At 41.5% G+C, this 19,325-nt stretch overlaps 1 protein-coding gene across 1 annotated transcript; it reads right to left on the bottom strand.

The window, feature by feature from the left end:
• Nucleotides 1–4,110: 4,110 nt before the first annotated feature.
• ACCS (1-aminocyclopropane-1-carboxylate synthase homolog (inactive)) lies at nucleotides 4,111–19,017 on the bottom strand. Its single transcript, XM_058807282.1, has 15 exons — nucleotides 18,854–19,017; nucleotides 17,160–17,773; nucleotides 15,594–15,653; nucleotides 12,189–12,259; nucleotides 11,595–11,664; nucleotides 10,443–10,509; nucleotides 9,886–9,983; nucleotides 9,236–9,313; nucleotides 8,124–8,224; nucleotides 7,374–7,463; nucleotides 6,357–6,402; nucleotides 6,088–6,229; nucleotides 5,336–5,478; nucleotides 4,800–4,953; nucleotides 4,111–4,593 (listed from the first exon to the last, which is right to left on the bottom strand). Exons 1-15 carry the CDS (start codon nucleotides 18,975–18,977, stop codon nucleotides 4,295–4,297), a joined length of 2,157 nt encoding a protein of 718 aa, XP_058663265.1. The 5' UTR covers nucleotides 18,978–19,017; the 3' UTR covers nucleotides 4,111–4,294.
• Nucleotides 19,018–19,325: the final 308 nt, after the last annotated feature.

The following is a 19,325-nucleotide window of genomic DNA, read 5'->3' as shown; positions in this document are numbered from 1 at the left end:
GATTCTCTTAACGAAACTGTTAATGTGGCAGAAAGATGCAGATAGAAACAATCTGCCAGTGTGTGTTCTCCCCTCCCTAAAGCTTTCAGCTGTCATGGTCTGCAGAGGCATTAATCTTTAATCAATTGAATGCCTTCTGCAGAGAGGCATCCAGGGAAAGGACAGGTCATAACAAGCACTCGCCTAGAATAACTAAGCAGTCGTGCATGAGCTGTGCCATCAGACCTTGCTGGATAGCAGCAGGGAATAGACAGAGAGCTAAAAATAGCCTTTCCTTGCAGTGTTTTTCCAGACTATTTTTGATTCTTCATTTTGATAAGGTCGACTGGCTATTTGCTAAAAATAACCAATCCTGGCAAACTGAGGACAAAAAGTATTTATAACCTCCTCAGACTCTTTAGTACATTTGCTGGCTGCAAATAATCTCGGATCTTGTCATCAGTCAGTTGCCAGTGTTTTATGTAAGTCAGTAATAAATAAAGCATTAATTGGAATGGAAAATGAGTCGATCTTGCCACTCTGATTTTCTCAGATGGAACACATATCATTCTGCATATAATCCTTGTAGGCTACCTTGCCCTATTCTTCATTATGTGGTCTGAATTGCTTCAGAAATAACCAAAACAACTTCTTGTTAGGTCAGCCAATCTTACAAAAATAGCTGCACAAGTAATGAAAGTGCAAAAGCAGTTTTGTATGCCTGATACTTTAGGTGCAGAAATTTTCAGGGGTGCAATTCACATGGCTTCCTCCATGAGAGGTTTTTTAGCATAGAGCCCCTGTGTGCCACTATCTCTCTGATGAAATGAAATCACCACTCTGCCAGCAGGATGAGAGCAACAGAGGGATTCTGTAACCAAGTAACTGGAAGAGGACTGCAGAGAAATTGTCAGTATAAATGATAGTTTGACCCCAAGGCAGGTTTCAAGAAGCTGAGTCATTATGGGGAAGGGGGAAAGACAAAGCAGTCAGCCCAACTGTGTGACCTGTTGGATGTTTCAAGATAGAAAGGCAACAATTAAAGGATTAACATTTATTTTTTAAAAAATATAGTCTATCACACAGTACATTTGAGCAACTTCCTTTCTTCAGTTAAGGTGGAAAACTCTTAAGTTATCAGTGAATATTTTCCCTTACAGGTATTTTGCTTAGGACTTACTAAATTTCTGTAAGGAAAACTTACTTTCACAGATTCTTTCTGTAAGTATGCATGATTTTTCATAAATATATATTTTGAACGGGCTCCACTTATGTTGTCTGCTTAACTTCAATGTAACACAGGTTAATAATTTCGAGATTTACAGATTTTTTTCCTTCCCAGAAACATGAAATGTCAAGTGTATACCTGAAATGTATGCTGTAGAAGTTTCTATGACAGAGAGCAGTCCTGGACAGGAAATTCCCACCTCTACCCTAAAAGTATTGAATACTTCCCTGGAGAAGAGAGACAGAATGGGCAAGGGGGCAAAGGAGGGGGACAGAGAAGGAGGGGAACTGGAAGAGAGAGTGACTGGAACACGGCAAGGACCTTGAAACCATCTAGCATCCTTTCTGTGCTAAAATGAATGATAACTGGAATATAAATATTGTATGCAAAGTGGATTTTATCACCTTGTATGATTACAATGAATACAAGCAATGAAGGCAATGAAGTGTTATACTCATTTTTGTGGCATTTCTTGTTTTAGATGAAATGTAGAAGTTTTAAAAACATAGATCTGACTGGCTTCATTTGAAGTGCTGGTCTCTTTGCCCATCACTTGACAAGCAGGTCAAAAAAAAAAAAAGTGAAGGCAGGGACAGCACGGAAGAATCTTTAATCTTTTTGCGATGTTTTTTATCAGTAGAGGTTTGCCACAAAGAAAAAGAAAAGGCTATTAATGAGAACTATGAGATATATCAAGTAGAGAAAACATCTAACATGAAGGTAGCAGAAAGAACAAACAAGTTGTACAGGCAGAACCTGTGTTTTTCCTCTAGGGGTAATCTTAGAGCAAATCTTAGAGAAAATAGGAATTGACTTAGTTTCTGTATACATATGCACAGGACTTTCTACATGTTTACCACTTCTTGTAAACCAGTTAAGGCCATTTACAAAATTTATGGGGTTTGCACAGTCAAAAAACCCCATTTTTTTTCCAACAGCAGTCTCATGACCATGTTTCTTTCTTGCCTCATTTCTAGTTATATTTATATTTTCTGTGACCAAACTAACATTCCTCAGTGGACAGATCCTAAGGCAGGTGTTAAAATTCAAAATAACATAGAAAATACTCTATATGTGCGTTCTGTTGAGTTACAGCAAGCTCAGATGTGACTGTCAGCCATACTGTACTAGCTGTGAGGATTCTGAAAGCACATCATACCCTCTTTCCTGCAGAGGCGTGCTTTACTAGCTGAATCCACACAGAAACAGTACAATAAATCTGCTTCCTGAGCAGTAAATATATATGGGTGAAAAATATTATATAAATTGTTACTTTTGTATATTCATATACTCCAACAGAAAGAATGACTAGAACAAAAGAAAATGAGGAGTAATTAATGGGTTGAATTTGCTACAGGGATTCCCTAAAATATCACTTCAACTAATGTCTTACCTTGTTCTTGATTTCAAAGAGCTCGATCCCTAAAGTTTTGTTGCTCATGTCCGCCTTGGGGACATAAGAGGGGGAAAATCAGGAAGTCCATTTGTGATTTGGCTGTAAATCGCACTTCCCACTCCATTAATGACATCTGTCTTCTGCTATAGCTTTCTTTGTGGACTTGGAAATATTGTCCATGGACAAATGCCAGACTAGTTAGCAAATACTCTGTTTATAACTGTCCCTTACACTGATCTTACCTGTCACCTCACCAGCCTGGCCTCAGCACTGAAGGGGTAGCTGGTTACTGCTCACAGCAGTCACAAGCAGCACCATCTTCTCTTCAGCCACTGCTCAGACTTTTCTTCCCCTGTCCAAGCAGTTCTCTGCCATCACCACACAGCAAACTGTGGTTGCATTAATTGCCTATGCTTTGGTAATTTGGTTTATGATGCAGATGTGCTTTTGTCACTCATGCCCATCTGCCAAAATCTATGAGGAGGGAAATTATGCACTTCTATTCATTTTTCATGAGCAATTTCCTTCAACTCTTGATTAATACGTATGCAGAAAAACAAGCTCCAATTCCTTTAGGATACCTAAATTTTATAGTACCAGAAGTTAAATAGTTTTTTATCTGTGAAAGAGGCCTTCCAGTTGAAATACTGTATCACCAGCATACAGAAAACAGTTTCTTAAAATGGGAAAGAGGAGGAGACAGAAGAATACCATTCAGTCAAAAAAAAATTACCCTGCAAACTGAGAAACACAAAAAAAAAATTGCATTCAATATTGTGATGATGGTGGAAGGTGCATCCTTGGATGCCTGTGGTAGGTGACAGAAGCAGCTGTACCTGCAGGTACACCTAACATGATGGCAGAAGCATTCTCTGCACTCTTTTGCCAATATATGCTGTTGTTAACCACAAGGGATGAACTTCCAGGAATAGAAAAATGCAAAAACAACATCTACTTTCTATTGCCTCTCCATTTGTAGCTCTTTTCTGGACAATCTGCCAAGAGGCCAATGAGTGCATTTTATTTATAGGAATACAAAAAAGAAGAATAGAAACAAAACCAGGCATTTCACCAGCCTGAGGCAGTGGATACTGTCTGATCTGAGGTCAGACTGGAAACCAGCTCCAAACAAAATGATTTAAAGAACTCAGCCTAGATGACTATGGTCCTAAGAGCTTCAGTCATGAAGATGAATCTATGCACATGTTTATTTACCCTTAGCTAGGGCTAAGTTAGGGCTGACACTAGATTCTATCTCCCAAAAACACCTCTTTGAGACAGCTGGCCCCCAAATAGTTATATCTGACCATCATTTAAGAAAAGGGAAACCTCACATAACTTAATCTAGAATCTGTTTTTGGAAAGTGTGAAGAAGAATAAAAAATTACACCACAGGACCTTATAAGAGAGTTAAGAGCATATTCATTAGAAATTAATTAAATATAAAATACAATGATGCTGCAGAACAGAGAGCAGCACACAAACAAGACACCCCCCCTTCCCTACCCTCACCCCAATCCAAGCAAACACAGGTATATAGTACAAATCAGAGATCTCAAACAGAGGGGAGAGGAGGGGGCCTACAAAGTAATTCTCTTGCTATACAGAAAATATATTATTTGCTGGAAGTCACTACTGAGTTGTTAGGCGTCAGTTACTGTTCAGGAAAGCCCCTGGAGGCACACTGACCCCTATTGCTTCCCCACCAGTTTGCTGAACACATCATAGATCTCTGGCTTTTCCTGGGCAAACTGCTCAGCTGTGTTTTTCTGTAGCCAGTCAGATGAACGCATCTGTTGCTGCAGGAGGCCAATGAGGTCACCAAGGCTGGAGCTGCTGGCACAGAGAGGGTCCTGGTGGCGGGATACAAAAATGACTTCATCTGTGCTATCTGCTTTACCATCCTGATCTGACTGACAAGGCTGCTCCTTCTCCTCAGCCAGTAACTCCTGCTCACGCTCCTCCAAAACCTTGCGTATCCGTTGCATGCCTGCAGTGGTACAATGAGGAGAAACACTGGTGGATTAATTTAAGCCACAAGCATCTCCAAATCCATCAGATCCAGGAAAGGATAATGGAGAAAGGGAGAAAAAAACAGAGAAGACAGGAGGATAATAATAGCCTAAATTTAGGATTGAGAAGAGATGGGAATAGTGGTGCAGAAATTGTGGTGGGAGGAAAAAGAACATTACTCACCTAACTGCAGCCGGTGGGTCTTGTCAGAAAAGATGATGCGGAACCATCCAGGTTCACTGCACTCAAAGGCTTTTCCACAGGACAGGAGGACCTTATTATCCAGAAAACGCTTCCAGAGCAGCAACTCCTCCTCAAATGTGCCTGTCTTAAGGTACTAGGAGAGTCATCAGAAGGGCCAGAGGTTAGTACCATATAGACTACATCACTGAGATCCTCATGAATTTGTGATTCCCATAAAGTCTGCAAAGGCCAAGTGAGACACCTTTTACCTCTGAAGTACATCAGTTGTGATACAAAGGAAGAAATGGGGAGGGAAGTGGCTTGAGAGCAGTAAGACTCCTGCAAGGATGGAAGTTCACAGATTGACAAAAGGAAAAGATCAGACTGAAACACCTGGCAGCCCTTCCCTCTCCTCATCAGATGACAGATTTGTTGAAACAAAATGCTTGTCACAATATTAACTCTTCCTCTAGATGCAGTTGCACTACATGCCTGCCCTCACCCCAGGGGAAGCCTCACTTCCCAGAAGTACCAACCTTTCGGAAGTCAATCCAGACAAAGAAGCCTGCATTGCGGTTGAGAAAAGGAACCCCAAGTGTCTTCAGCTCATCTGTCACGTACGTATGGGCAGCTTTTAGGCGGGCATGGTTGGCCCTCAGGTACACCTGGTTGATCCAGTCTGACCAGAAGAAGAAGAAGAAAAAGAAAAGAATCACAAACTGAGGAAGCATTCAGATCTGTTGAAGCTTTGAAAATGCCCAGTTGTCTTTTTCTGCTTCACACTTTACCTCCTTTTTTTGTTTTCTGTTTCCTCAAATAACAAAAGGACAGCCAAGAAGTATTTTGCAGTTTCATGTCTGTGCAGAAGAGTATCTCCCTGACCTTCCTGAGGAAGTTTCCCTACATTTATAGTTCTTAGTCATCATGGACTGTTAACATTCCACCCTGGGCAGAGTAAGAAGCCCATTTCCATTTTCCTTGTCCTACAAGCCTGTATTCTTTGTTTCTGCTCATCTCGTTCTGGGTAACTCAGGCAATTTCTGTATAAATAGCTACCATGCTTCCTCCAAGCTGCTCCTCTAACTCTGCTGATCAGAAGTTCTGCATAAATGGTGCTTTTCTGCAGAGCTGTCAGCCTTGTGTTGCATGGGCAGCTTCAGGGTAATGGAAGACTGTCAATTAAGGTGTAGAAAGAGGAGACCACTAGGGAACGTAAGGGAAGGGGAGATTTTCCAGGTATTAAAACACACAGAATGGCAGAAGACTGTATATGGAGCTACTGACTCACCTCTGTCTCTGAGGAGCTGTGCAACCTTGTGCTGGACAGGTCCACAAACCCCATGGAAATAACACAAAGAAGCCACTGCATTAACAACATCTTGGTTCTCTGTATATAAAGTACCAAAACGAATCCCAGAAACAGCAAAATCCTGCAGAAGGCACAGAGAGACTACTTTATTACACTGAACAACTGGGATCCTATTACTACTAACTTGATCTTTCCAGCATGAGGAACAGCAGCCACAAAGGCACAGCACGGTAAGAACCAGCACTCACCTTGGTTATGCCCCACATCACGTGAGTCCGCTGTGGATCAGGCAATCTGTATGTAGAAGGATGCAGATGGGCAGTTAGTGTCATAGGTGCTGAAGCTTTTGGATCACCAGTGCAGCATTGCAGAAACAGAGAGGCAGCATTACACAATGACAGACAGTGCACCACTGAACAGCAGTCAAGCAGGGAAAATTCAAATGTGACCTAACTTTAGAAGCTGGGAACCCCTTGGAAGTAGCTTTAGACACAGTTTTCAAATATTTCAAAGACACAGATGCTTACAAGTGCTACATTTTACATGCAGATTTCCTGAAGCTCGTACATTTAATGCCAGAAATCAGGCTTCTGCCAATGTATTTTGTCAAGAATCAAAATGATGTTCCTTTACATCTAAGCCCAGCAAGACAGAGCTAACACTTAACTGAGTATATTTAATTTCCTTGCAACTGAGCACAAAAAGATAGCTAGCAGCACTGGTGAAGACTAAAAATTAAAAAAAAAAACCCAAACAACTCAACAACACACCACATTTTAAAAAATATTTTAAAAGTTCTTCATCTCATTAAAACAATACCTAAAAAAAGCCATTATCCAGTCTGTAATACTACTGTGATCTGGGACTACTCTATGGAAAATTAGGAAGTAAACACCAATTGAAAGTCTTTGCAAGCATCAACAGAAACATGGGAAAAAGACGTTTAGGTAGGAAGAAGAGCATCACTTTCAACAAAAGAAAAATCTGTTTTCTGTTTTGGGGACTGTCATAACCAAATACTGATGCACACATTGAGAAATATACCACAATGAAAAGCTAGCTACCATTTTTTACTTGCTAGATTGTACTTGACAAAATGCATTTGCCATTCAGAAATTACTGAAAAAGAAAAAGGGGCATAAATCAATGTAAGGTGGATTCAGAATTTACTAGCTCATGACTTAACTTCCAGTCACAAGTTCTCAGCAAGGCATCATGTTGAACTGTCACTGGAAGATGGCCAGGGAAGTAGGAGCTGCTTTTACCTGTCCATGCCTAGGACACTGTGAAACGTGGCTGATTCATCAAAAACTGACAGCATGTAGATCTCATCTACTATCACATGCAATTCATGTCTGCAAAAGGACAAAATGGAGATTACAAAAGAAGGCTGCTTCTGGTTTAACAGAGATAAATTCAGGCCTCCAAATACCTGCTTTATACAAAGAAGAGGGGATGCCAAATTTTGCAGAAATAAAGCAACTTTTCTCAACTTAGATCTATTTTGTGTACATTGAAATGATTTGCGGTATATCCACCTGTCACCCACTGTAACCATGTAACAAGACAAAGATCCTATAATTGCCAATGTGAAAATTAATTCCTATATGTGCTACCCATCCACTCAGCATCTCATAGAATCCGAATCTCAAACAGTATTATGATCCACGATGAAACCATATCCATACACTTCTTTGTCTTTACAGGTACTCAAAAACTGGGAGGAAAAGAACACAGCTTTCTACCAGGGAGGCCCAGTGCCAGTGTTTCCTCAGATCACTGAAAAATAAAACTTGCATTCCTTGATACAAGCTGCTTTGCCAGCCCAGATGACTGCAGGGTCCATGATCCCAGCATTCCCCTCTCCTTTCCTAAGTCCACCAATATGTATAAAGAACAGACTATTCACCTGACTTGAAAGATATTCACAGATAAATTCAGGGACAGCAAGTAGTCCACCAGAGTTTGAAAGCTGTATCTGACTCAGGATATCTCAGCTTTCCAAAGTGACATACCTTTTAGCAAATTCCAGGTAATCCCGTAGCTCTGACAAGGAGTAGATGTCCCCAAGAGGATTTTGGGGATTCAAAAGAATTAAGGCCCTTACAGTGACACCCTGCAGAATACAAACACCATAGTATTAAGAGAGTGCCTACCATGGGATAAATTTTCAGTTCCTCTACTTGAGCAGTCCCTCACTTGAGTGTGACACAGAATTCCCCTGAAGCTTCCACTATGACTTTTCACCTCAAAGTTAAATATGTATGAGAAAACTTTCAGCCACAAATTAAGATTTTTTTTTGTTGTTTACAATTAATTCATTTGCAAAGTGAAATGAGCAAAATATTATAGAATTAATCTATGATTTTGAAAAGAGGGAATTGCCACTACCAAGTAATTATTTGCCATCTGGTCAACCGATTAATGACAGAGATGGTCTACATTTTCTCAGTATGGAAGTACTTTTTCTGAGTTTCATTAGTAATTGGGAAATAATAAATTACTGAAGACTGCCCATGAAAGTGGCAAGAAAGATGAGAATTTGAATTAGGTGAATGCAAAGTGTACTCATCTAAAGCACACTTGGCTGGAGATGTCAGAGCTGGTAACAATTCAAAGATGCAGCTTAACATATATGGGATTTAGGACAATGCCAAACTTACAGACTAACTCTTCAGAAAAGTGATATTCACTTGCATTTTATTCTCTAGAGTTCTCTCCTGCAAAAACTTTCGGCATTCTTAGTGTATTCATCTGCCCTGCTGTGTAGAGCAAACAGTTTTCAGGCAAATCAGCTGCCTTTCTGAGGGGAAATCCTGGGTAGTCCCAAATTTTAGTGCATGCCCAAGTACATTATTTTTGGTTATATGAATGGGTTCCAGTGATTTGTGAATTGTCTCGTTTATCCTTTTGTGCTGTGACCAAAACTGGACAGACACAAAACTGAGACATTCCCCCTAGAAGTGCCCCTGAGTTCACAAGCCATCATCTCAGATGATCTACAAGAACAACCAGAAAGCCAGGTGCTAGGCTTTGAAAATGCTTTGATCTTTAGGCCACATGTGGGATGTGACATCTCCAATATATTGTAAACTTAGCTGGTAATGTGAAGCTCAGCTAAACTCACCTCTGCCCGGGCATCCTGGAAGGCTTTTTCCAGTTTTTCCACTGTAAGCTGAAAGGGTCGAGTACTTGTTCCAGTAATCTGAAAGACATAGAAAAGATTGAAAAGGCAAAGTTGTTTCAATAGAGACTGCCTTGGGCCAATCCACTGACAAATGTTCCCTGAAAGAAAATAAACCCCCAACAATAATGACCTAGCAACCATCTTCTTATCCTCCTATACTACAGAGAGAATAAATAAATCAATAAGTAAAATCAAAGTAAAGTCCATCACAGGCTGGCCAAAACCAGAATTTTCTTGCTATCCTTGAATAACTAAAGCAATGCAAGATTTCCATCTGCTCTTGCACCCTGGGACCACCTTCAGTAGGACACGTAGGAAAACTTCTCTCTCCAAGGTTCAAAATGGTAATTTTTTTCCTTTCAAGGACTTTTACTGGGAGTAAAATACAAGAAAACTACAAAACTGGAATTCAGATTCATGGTCTCAAGTGACTTTCTTGTAAACCATGTGTCCATTTTCCCAGCAATAAACTGTGTAAATGTCCACTGGCTGTAGTGTACCCTTGTTCTGAGAACTGCTTGCAGAGATTCCCAAAGCTCAACTTTCCAGTTTAACTGCAGAGGTTGTTATTCCCTTCTCCCAGATCTTACCTTACTGTCTAAATAGACATACACCAGCTTGACATTACCATAGAGGAAGATACTCTGGGTAATACCACCATAACAGGGAGTAGCAATCAGAATAGCTTCTGGAACCAAGAAAACAAAGTTAGTTACCAACAGGTCACAGTTTTCTCTCCTAATGTGCTTTAGCTAAACACGAAAGCATTTTTACAGCTGTGTCCCTTGGAAACACTGCAATTCTACTGCCTCTTTCTTCACTTTATGTTTACTTTAATTCTTTATTCTTCTGCAAGTGCCCAGGTAACCATGAGTATAGCCCATGTCTAGTCTGGCAAGCTAAAAAAGTGTACCACAAAACAGTGAAGGCAGACAGGGCAGGCAACAAGTGTGCGTGCATGACACCTGCAGACCACAGAAATGAAGAATTTCACAGCACAACTTTGCAGGAAACAAGAACTTTGCAGCAGGCCAATGCCAATTCCACTACTTCACTTCTGTCTAACAGTATTTAAACAAAGTAACATTATTTCCCAGCAGAAAAAAAACCAAAACAAAACAAAACTATGTTCCAACCATCCACTTACCTCCTGGATCACAAAGGACTGTAGCTAATGCAGAAAATAAAGAGCCACAACCATTTAAAACAATCACCTACAGAAGAAAGAGAAATGCTAGTGATAAATCCATACATAGAGAGTCAACACTATAAAGCAGTATCACTGACAATATCACTGAAATAAATTTCCTCCCTAATACTCCATTAGAATTTTCCTGCTGAAATCCCACTTCTACCACAATAACTTTAATCCTGTTTTCATAGACACTTCATTCTAGTGCCATTTTTCATTCTAATAAGCAATTTAGAAAAAGAATAGGTAGTGAAAAAGCTGGGGAGCAGTTCTGAGATGCTAGTAAATCAAAATACTTTTCAACAGTAAATGTGTCATCATTTCTTCATGGTAACAGCAGTTCTGACGTCCTGCCAAATTTGGGCAAAAAGTGGAAACTACTGTCTCGGACAAATGCTCACAGGTACCGTGAGCTTCATTCCAAATATCAGGACAAATCTGGTGCCTTGAGGAGGCAGTGATCAGCAATCTGATCAGTGTTAACCTCAGTTCACAGGAAGCGTGGGGTTCTGCTGAATTACTGCAGCCAGAAAAGCAATGGCCGCACCAGCTCCTGCTGCCTTCAGCACTCAGCAGAGACAGGAGCTCCTGACCTCCACAGGCCCCTTTATCCAGGTTGTATCTCTCACAAGTCAGCAAGTCCTGCAGAGATTCAGGTCCTGATGTCTTTATAGCAACACTGCCACAAATTTCACAGGCTAAAACTAACTCTTGGTTCAATTACAAATCTCTGTCTTGAGGTGTAACAGAGGAATGTGATGACATGGAACTCAACTGAAACAGTGGGCACTCTTTGTCAAGGCTGAGGGATACAGGCAGAGTAGGTCCCTGAGCTAAATAGGGAGATCAAAATGCAAAGCCCCATTAAGAGTACCAGCAGGAGGAGCTGGCACACAAAAGTGAAACATGAGGCAAATATGCAGTAGGCCTGAAGTGTTCTGGTGGAAGTGTGCATCAAAAGCTACTGAAATGCAGAATCAATCTCATTTACTTGATAATAGCTTGCATTCTTACCAAATCATTTGTTTAAAGAAACAGAATTTGAAACTTTTTCCCAACAAATGGCAACACATTAGTACAGACACCAACCAGCACTGGGTTACCTACATTCTCTGCTTTGAGAGGTGCAGGGGCCTTGCAGTAATAGGTCAGAAATCGAGCCACTTCTTCCCGTAAACTGAAAAACACAAAAGCAAATACTGATTGAAATATTCTCCAAGAGGCTTCCAAACCAGGTTCACATCTTAGGAAAGTCAGGGATAGTACAGTCTGGTGAAAATAGCTAGAAAACAGGATAGCTCTGGCCCATGGAACAGACATGATTTTTATACCCAGCAGAGGTGCCGCAGATAATGTCTATAATGGTGCGTACATTTCTGATGAGCTTTAATCTGGCACAGAAAAGGATTAACAACCCCAAGTGTTCACTATGTTTCAAAGAATTGTTTGGAGTTATCCAATTTGTTAATGTATCCAAGTGCTTTTAAAACTCTGGTTTAGAAAATTTGCATCTTCTCTCACATAAAAGACTTTAACTGGATGAACTGATAGGACAGCTAATGAAAGTTTTGCAAAGAAAAAGATTACTTAAGTGACCTAGAAACATTTTAACTAGAGGATGTAGCAGAAAAGGTTTGTATTCATCCGTTCTGTTTATTAAACAAGTAGTCAAAAAAGAGAAGTGTTACAGAAAAGACTTACAACAGATGCCCTTTCCAGTCAGGATACTGAAGCAGTGAAGGGTCCATGAGATTCATATCAGCCTGTGTCAGCTGGGAAAAATGAGAAGAATCATTAAAATCAGTTATTGGTAAGGGAAATATGGAGATAGACAGGATCCTTGCATAGGCACACATCTGCACAGACACTTGTGCAATTTCAGTTGTAAAACTGGATTGGGAAAGCTACTGACCATCAAAATTAATGCAGCTTGAAGAAGCAAGAACCAGCGAACTGATCTGTGATACCTTCAGGTTGTATGAACTACAGGTTTCTGCTAAGCTACTGCAGCCAAAACTTCTCTGCACAGAAATCTACAAAAAAGATGCCCATAACCAAGGCGTCTGCAAAAGTCTTTCTCAGCAAACAAAGAAAAACCAAGAGTGTTTTGACCAAGCTTTGAGGACAACAGGTTTTGGCTGGAAAAATAAGTGCCAGTTGTGAAAGATCAGGTCCAGACTGTCAGAAAGAGTTAGAAAGGAATTTGGAGTCAGATATGCGTTTTCCTTAATTAACTTTCAATCTATTAATTTTTTAAATGAATTACAGCTTTCATTTATGTCTCAGTTCAAAGTTATGGCAGATTCTTCAGATTTATTTTTCTGATCAGTTTGGTAAATGTTGAAATGTAACAGGAGCTTTCAAAAGACACAAGAAGATTGAAATTATCTTCCTAATAATTATTTCCCAGGGCAGGCACTTTGTTCCTTATAAGAAGCTCATTCTGATCCCAAAGACAGATTGACCTGAACTATGGAGGTCCTTTTTAATATTTATAATTAGATAAAATGTGCACACTGCTTTTACCTAAATATTTTCAAGGTTTTAAATATCAGGCTTTCACATAATCCAGTTCTGTGAAGTTGTAAGGGAAAGCACAGCAAGCATTGATACAGGCTGAGGGAACATTTTAGATAAACAAAAGGCAATAAACAAGTATTATATACAATGCCCCTTCCAAACATTTAATGGCAATCAAATCTGTGAGTTAATACTAAAAAAAATAAAGGTGGACGTGACCCAAGTAGGTGATAGTGCAAAGGAGGAGGGAAATTCCACATGGAGTGTGAAAGTTTCACACTTGATAACAAAACCATAACATTTTCTAGAGGTGTTTTAATAACTGGTGCCAAGCTCTGGAGTTTAAAGACAATGTCCTTATCCCATGCAGAATTACAACCTGATAGTATAGGATAAAAGTTCCTTCTGCTGTAGATGTTCTTGGAGTCTATGTAGCTCCAAGAACTGTGCCTCCTTACATCTCTCTCCTAAACTTATCTAGAGAATGAAACACCAAACATACCAGCATACTTGGCCAAAAATGACTCTGAATTAATAAGAGGAGAACCCCTAAAAGTAATGTGTTAAGTGTTCTCTAAGGGTCAGAAGTTGAAAACAGAAACTGGATACATTATTCAGTGGCAGCAATAAGTATTTTTAATCCCAGATAGCAAAAAAATTACTTGCCTACAATCCCTGCTGATGCTGTATCAGCTTCAGTGAATCCATACTGTTACTCAAGGCTGCAAGGACTGAGAAGCTGGCAACAACATCTTTGTTCTGCTTGTTGCCACAAGCATGAACACAGTACCTGACAAAGTCTCAACTCACTTTCATAGAAGGGCTAATGAAGATGCAGCTTACTACTGTCTCCCTCTGCACTACTTACTGCTGACATGGTGTTAGTTCAAAGGAGAAGGGACAAGGAAGGAAGGAAGGAAGTGGCGGAAGGAAGGAAGTGGCGGAAGGAAGGAAGTGGAGGAAGTGGCGGAAGGAAGTGGCGGAAGGAAGTGAGGAAGTGAGGAAGGAAGTGGCGGAAGGAAGTGGCGGAAGGAAGTGGCGGAAGGAAGTGGCGGAAGGAAGTGGCGGAAGGAAGGAAGTGGCGGAAGGAAGGAAGGAAGGAAGGAAGGAAGGAAGGAAGGAAGGAAGGAAGGGGCGGAAGGAAGTGGCGGAAGGAAGGAAGGAAGTGGCGGAAGGAAGGAAGGAAGTGGCGGAAGGAAGTGGCGGAAGGAAGTGGCGGAAGGAAGGAAGGAAGTGGCGGAAGGAAGGAAGGAAGGAAGGAAGGAAGGAAGGAAGGAAGTGGCGGAAGGAAGGAAGGAAGGAAGGAAGGAAGGAAGGAAGGAAGGAAGGAAGGAAGGAAGGAAGTGGCGGAAGGAAGTGGCGGAAGGAAGTGGCGGAAGGAAGGAAGTGGCGGAAGGAAGTGGCGGAAGGAAGGAAGTGGCGGAAGGAAGTGGCGGAAGGAAGTGGCGGAAGGAAGTGGCGGAAGGAAGTGGCGGAAGGAAGTGGCGGAAGGAAGTGGTGGAAGGAAGGAAGGAAGGAAGTGGCGGAAGGAAGTGGCGGAAGGAAGTGGCGGAAGGAAGTGGCGGAAGGAAGTGGCGGAAGGAAGGAAGGAAGGAAGTGGCGGAAGGAAGTGGCGGAAGTGGCGGAAGTGGCGGAAGGAAGGAAGGAAGGAAGGAAGGAAGGAAGGAAGGAAGGAAGGAAGGAAGGAAGGCACCACCTACACAGCCTAGAAGACCTTTCTGTGCAGGCAGCAGCTCTGCCTTACATGTTCTTTTAGCTGGAAGGAGGAGTGGTGGGGTAGCATCCCCCGAGCCAGTGGAGTAGCAGGGAGAAATAAAGCAGGGAACACTTTGAGGGTGGGAAGTGGTGGAATGGGAGAAACTAAGAACTTCAAACTGCAGAGACTGTCCAACTGTCCAACCCTGAGGCACCTTCCCTCCCCCCACACAGCCACAGGTAGGAAAAGGTGCTACCTGCCCACCTCAAAGGCTGCCTGCCACAGGCAGTGATTTTAATGGAAATCTAGAAGCATTCCTCTACAGCATAGTTCTTTTGTTTCCTTTCAACTTTTTCTACTTTTTCAGTTCTGCTATGTGTTGCACTTCTCTGCCTGGTGCAAAGCCAGCAGGTAGCAGCTGACCCACTCTGATTTTGAGAGATTTCACTGCTGCCACACTTGCACATTTCAGGTGAGTTCAGAACCAGGTGTCCAAGTTGTGTGACTTTATAATGGACAGGTGTAAAGATATCCAAAATTAAATAGATTTCAAAAGTAATTTCAAAATATATGTATTAAATAACCTACTGTGAGCAAGGGAAAATAAAATTCATCTTATTTTAACCTAGTTTTCTTTTATAAGTACATCCCCAGAGGTAAACCCATCATGAAGAGGAAGAGAAAAACACTCATCTTCCTATCCTCTTGGAAAAATAAAATAAATAAATGTACAAGTAGTTGTATTCAAAAGTGACTTCCAACAAATTTAAAATCTGCAATGAAAAACTTCACCAGAGAAACCTGAGTAATAGCAGTAACTCTAGGAAAGTGCAAGCTTTGAAGAGGGACTGCACAGCAAATTCAGTGTTTTATTTTGGAATAGAACTTACCCGCTTGGACATCAGGTCAAAGCAGAGCTTGTTCTCACTGGTGCCAAAGTTTATTATACCCTAGAAAAGAAACAGTATTGTTTATAGACACATAAAACATGTGAGTACATCACCTTAGCTATCACCTCACTAAACTGAATCCAAAAAGCTTACCAAGGAAAAGTCAAAATAGAGTTCTCATAAACTTCACTATATAAAACTCAAGACATGCATCTACATGTGTACATTTCCATATATATTCCAAGCACTTGGCTTCTTAGTCAATAATAATAAACTGTCTGTAAAGAACATGTACTAATAGTTTATACTTCTTTACAGAACATGTTTAATCTTATCTTGAATTCACTCACTATGATATGTAACTAAAAAAAGAAACCCTAAAACAACTCTGAAAAAAACAAGGTTAACACTTCAACAGCAGTTTTAAACAAGGTTTTGGATATGTTTATCTTAAAAGCATTTGTTTACCATTAATTACTATTCCACTCTACTGATTTGCTCAAGAAACATATAAACATGTAGTCATGATAAGTAGTTAAAATACTGAGTTTTCCTCTCTGAAGGGATGACTCTACAGTTCCAGGTTTATGATTTGGCCATATATACTATGGCATTAGATCCTGAAGAGTTCAAATCGACTAGTACATTCTCATTATTAGAAGAGTTTGGGTAAATAAAATTTTATTATGTGAAAGAAAATTGAAATAACTATACACTTCTGATGTTATTAAAGTACAAGTCTAATTTTAGGTATTTGTTTAAAAAACCTACCTCCTACATAGACAACAGTTTGTAGAAGCAGAACCCTGTACCTCATAATACACCTTGTAGCAAAAACTTCCCAGTGTATTTCTAGTTTAACAATCTAATTTTCATCCCTGCAACACAGCGCAACTTAAGTCAGGGCTAGTAACAGAATATTTTTAATGTTTCAAGAAATTAGTTCAGCATGTGAATGAAGGATCAAAATAAAAGTAATCCACATATAAATTATTTACATTTACTATATTTGTTACTCAGTAATAGTTTGCCATGAACTATTAACACAGCCTTTGTGCCACAAGAGGGCTATGATGAGCTACTTAAAACCAAGCAGCTGAGTGTAAATGGGCAGAAAGTGATGAGTGTTATTAACAGTAATTAAAAAAAAAAAAGGCCACTACTTAGTAGTTCTACTTCCTGCACCCATCATCTGCAATAATCAGATATAATCAGATAAGCAGAGACAGTCCTCAGTGGGCAATAGAGGTCATGAGGTGGAAGGAGGAACATAAGCTCTCTTCCTGCAGATTGCTTACATTTTTCAAGGTCTGCTACTGCTATTACTACCCTGATTAAAAAATCAGAGTGTGCAAACCTGAGCTGAACACAGCATTCATCCTTGGTATCTAGATGATCCACAAAGCTACTTTTAACTTCTTTTCCTCAAACAAGCAGTTTTATTCACCTTGTATTACTGAGGTCAAAAAAAACCCCCACACTTTTAGCACATCTGCCAGCAAACTTCTAAGGAACTATTTTTTCCGAACAAGGAAGCCAGGAAAACACTTTGAGGCTCTTACTCACGTTGGGGTTCTTGTCTTCATCATACTTGTCAGCATGATAGGCATTGTACCCTTCCTCAGTGGAGCCCTGAAAAGCGCAGGCAAAGTTGCCACGAGCAGAGAGGTAGGGGCTTCTCTGGAAGCCGCTGGGGTTACAGAAGCTGTGCACGTCAACCCTCCTCTTGGCAAGTGGCCGAAGCCTCATCTCCTGCAGGTTGCTCCCTCTTCCTCCCATTCCCTCAATTTCAGACAGTGCCTGGCTGAAGTCCAAACCCTGAGGCATGGCAACAGAGGAGGAGGAGCCACTATGGCTCTGCTTTAGGATGCTGAGCATCTGAGCAAAGACATTGAACATGCGAAACTCATGTTCCCTCTCCAGTTCAAAGCGGCGCTGCTCCAGTTGCATCCGGCGCTCCTCCACGTCCAGATCTCGCTGGAAGCGGCGCTCTTCCATCTGCAGGAAGCGCTCCTCCATGGCGCGCTGGGACGTCAGAGTCTTCAGCAGCAGATCGTCCAGTGGGTCCCTCATGCGCTGCCCTTTCCGCTTCTTTCTCAGCCGATGCAAGGCAGAGAAGCCAGGCCGGGGAACAACGTTCTGGATCCGTGATGAGTTTGCCATGTTTGGCTCACTGAAACCTGTGAATACACAAAAGCAACGAAGAAAAAGTGCAGCAAGCAAAGTGGCATGGGCACACCTCGCTTCCTTCTCCTGCCTAAGAACAACCTTTTATCTACCATAGAGTTTATAGAAATAACAAAGTAAAACCTGTCAGGTACATCCTGAGGTTTGCAAACGGTTTTGAAGTTTGTTTTTAACATCACACATTGGGCACACCATGACGATGCCGGCCCCAGCCCCTTACATGGTCTTCGCATTAACCTGAATAATCATCAGTTCCCTCCACTAGGCTAACTTTGTAAGCACCACAGCCAAGAGGACATACAACTTCTTCCTGAACTCAGACATGAACCTCACATTTGTTATCATCTCTTCTTCTCCAACAATTCATGGTCTTCCATCAGCCTGTCCTAGACTGGTTTGAAACCCCCAGGATTCCCAGACTATACACATCCTGGTAGCTAAGCAATGCCCAGCTGCATTTTCAGTGCAGGAAACACATCTCCTTTAAACAAACACGGTTTCTGCCAGTGACTTGCACAAACATCTTCTGTGCAAGTCCCACCAAATAGCTTAGAAAGTCAGGCAATGATTACTCCCAAGTATTCTTCACTGTTGAGTGGGCTAAAATGTAAGATCTGGAACATTATTTTAAAACAATGCAAGGACAGTTTACAGTGCAACCGCGGCAGAAGAGGGTGTCATGATACAATTCAGCATGAGGACAGCAGACAGCTCTGGTTATGTTCAAGTGATGCCATAGGAGCATGCAAATGAGTTTTTTACTGTCAGCATTATATACAGAAATCTAACTAGCCCAACTTATGGAGCTCTTTGGATTTCATGCACAGTATTTCACCTAGCTCAGTAATTCTAGATTATATTTACCTGCAGTGAGATACCTGCATTTTGGGAATGGTGAAAACACCATAAATTCAGATATCAGCCTTCTACTTTAAAGCTTTCTGGGATGTGGAAAAGCAAGGACCCAAATGTCATTGAGAAAACCAGGTGTCTATCTCTGCACCAGAATTAATCTTCTCTTTCTGGGAAAATGGGCAGAAACCTTATGCTGGAATGTAAAAGGCTATCCCTACCTGAAGGTGAAACACTGGTTTCAATGGGAATCTCCACCCTGGAGATGGGAGAGTCATTTTGGGCCCTCTCCAAGAAGGCTCTCTCCATCTCCTGTTCTTCAGGGGAGCCCTGCTGGTAAGGCATGGCTTGTGGGGGCTCTGGGGTCAAGCTGTGGTCATCAGAGTTCACCTCCTCACATTTGATTTCCATCAGCTCGGGGTGCTGGGAGTGTCCGAAGGGCAGGGTGGAGGAGGTGAACTGGTGGTGGTAGCTCTCCACCATGCTGCCCTGCAGCACCTGCTGAGCCATCATGCTGCCGCTCAGGGAGCCATAGGCCAGGGCCGGCCGGCTGGTCAGCACCCGGTCCATCACCTCGTAGAACTTCCACGTCCTCCCGCCCCGCGGGGCCTTGCTATTGTCCTTGATCCGCCGGTACTCCAGCTTCATCTTCTTGATCTTTTCCCGGCACTGGTCTCCCGTGCGGTGGATGCC

The sequence above is a fragment of the Ammospiza caudacuta genome, chromosome 6 (genome assembly GCF_027887145.1).
Source record: "Ammospiza caudacuta isolate bAmmCau1 chromosome 6, bAmmCau1.pri, whole genome shotgun sequence".
Lineage (NCBI taxonomy): Eukaryota > Metazoa > Chordata > Aves > Passeriformes > Passerellidae > Ammospiza > Ammospiza caudacuta.
Note: the sequence above shows the minus strand (reverse complement) of the source record. Positions and strands in the feature narration are given on the sequence as shown.

Coding starts and splice junctions, on each gene's coding strand:
- ACCS (XM_058807282.1), bottom strand. CDS start 18,977: ATGCCTTACCAGCAGGGCTCCCCTGAAGAACAGGAGATGGAGAGAGCC. Junction 7,464..8,123: donor TACCTGGAATTTGCTAAAAG/GTATGTCACTTT, acceptor GTCCTTTTGCAG/ACATGAATTGCATGTGATAG. Junction 4,594..4,799: donor GACCCACCGGCTGCAGTTAG/GTGAGTAATGTT, acceptor GTACCACTGCAG/GCATGCAACGGATACGCAAG.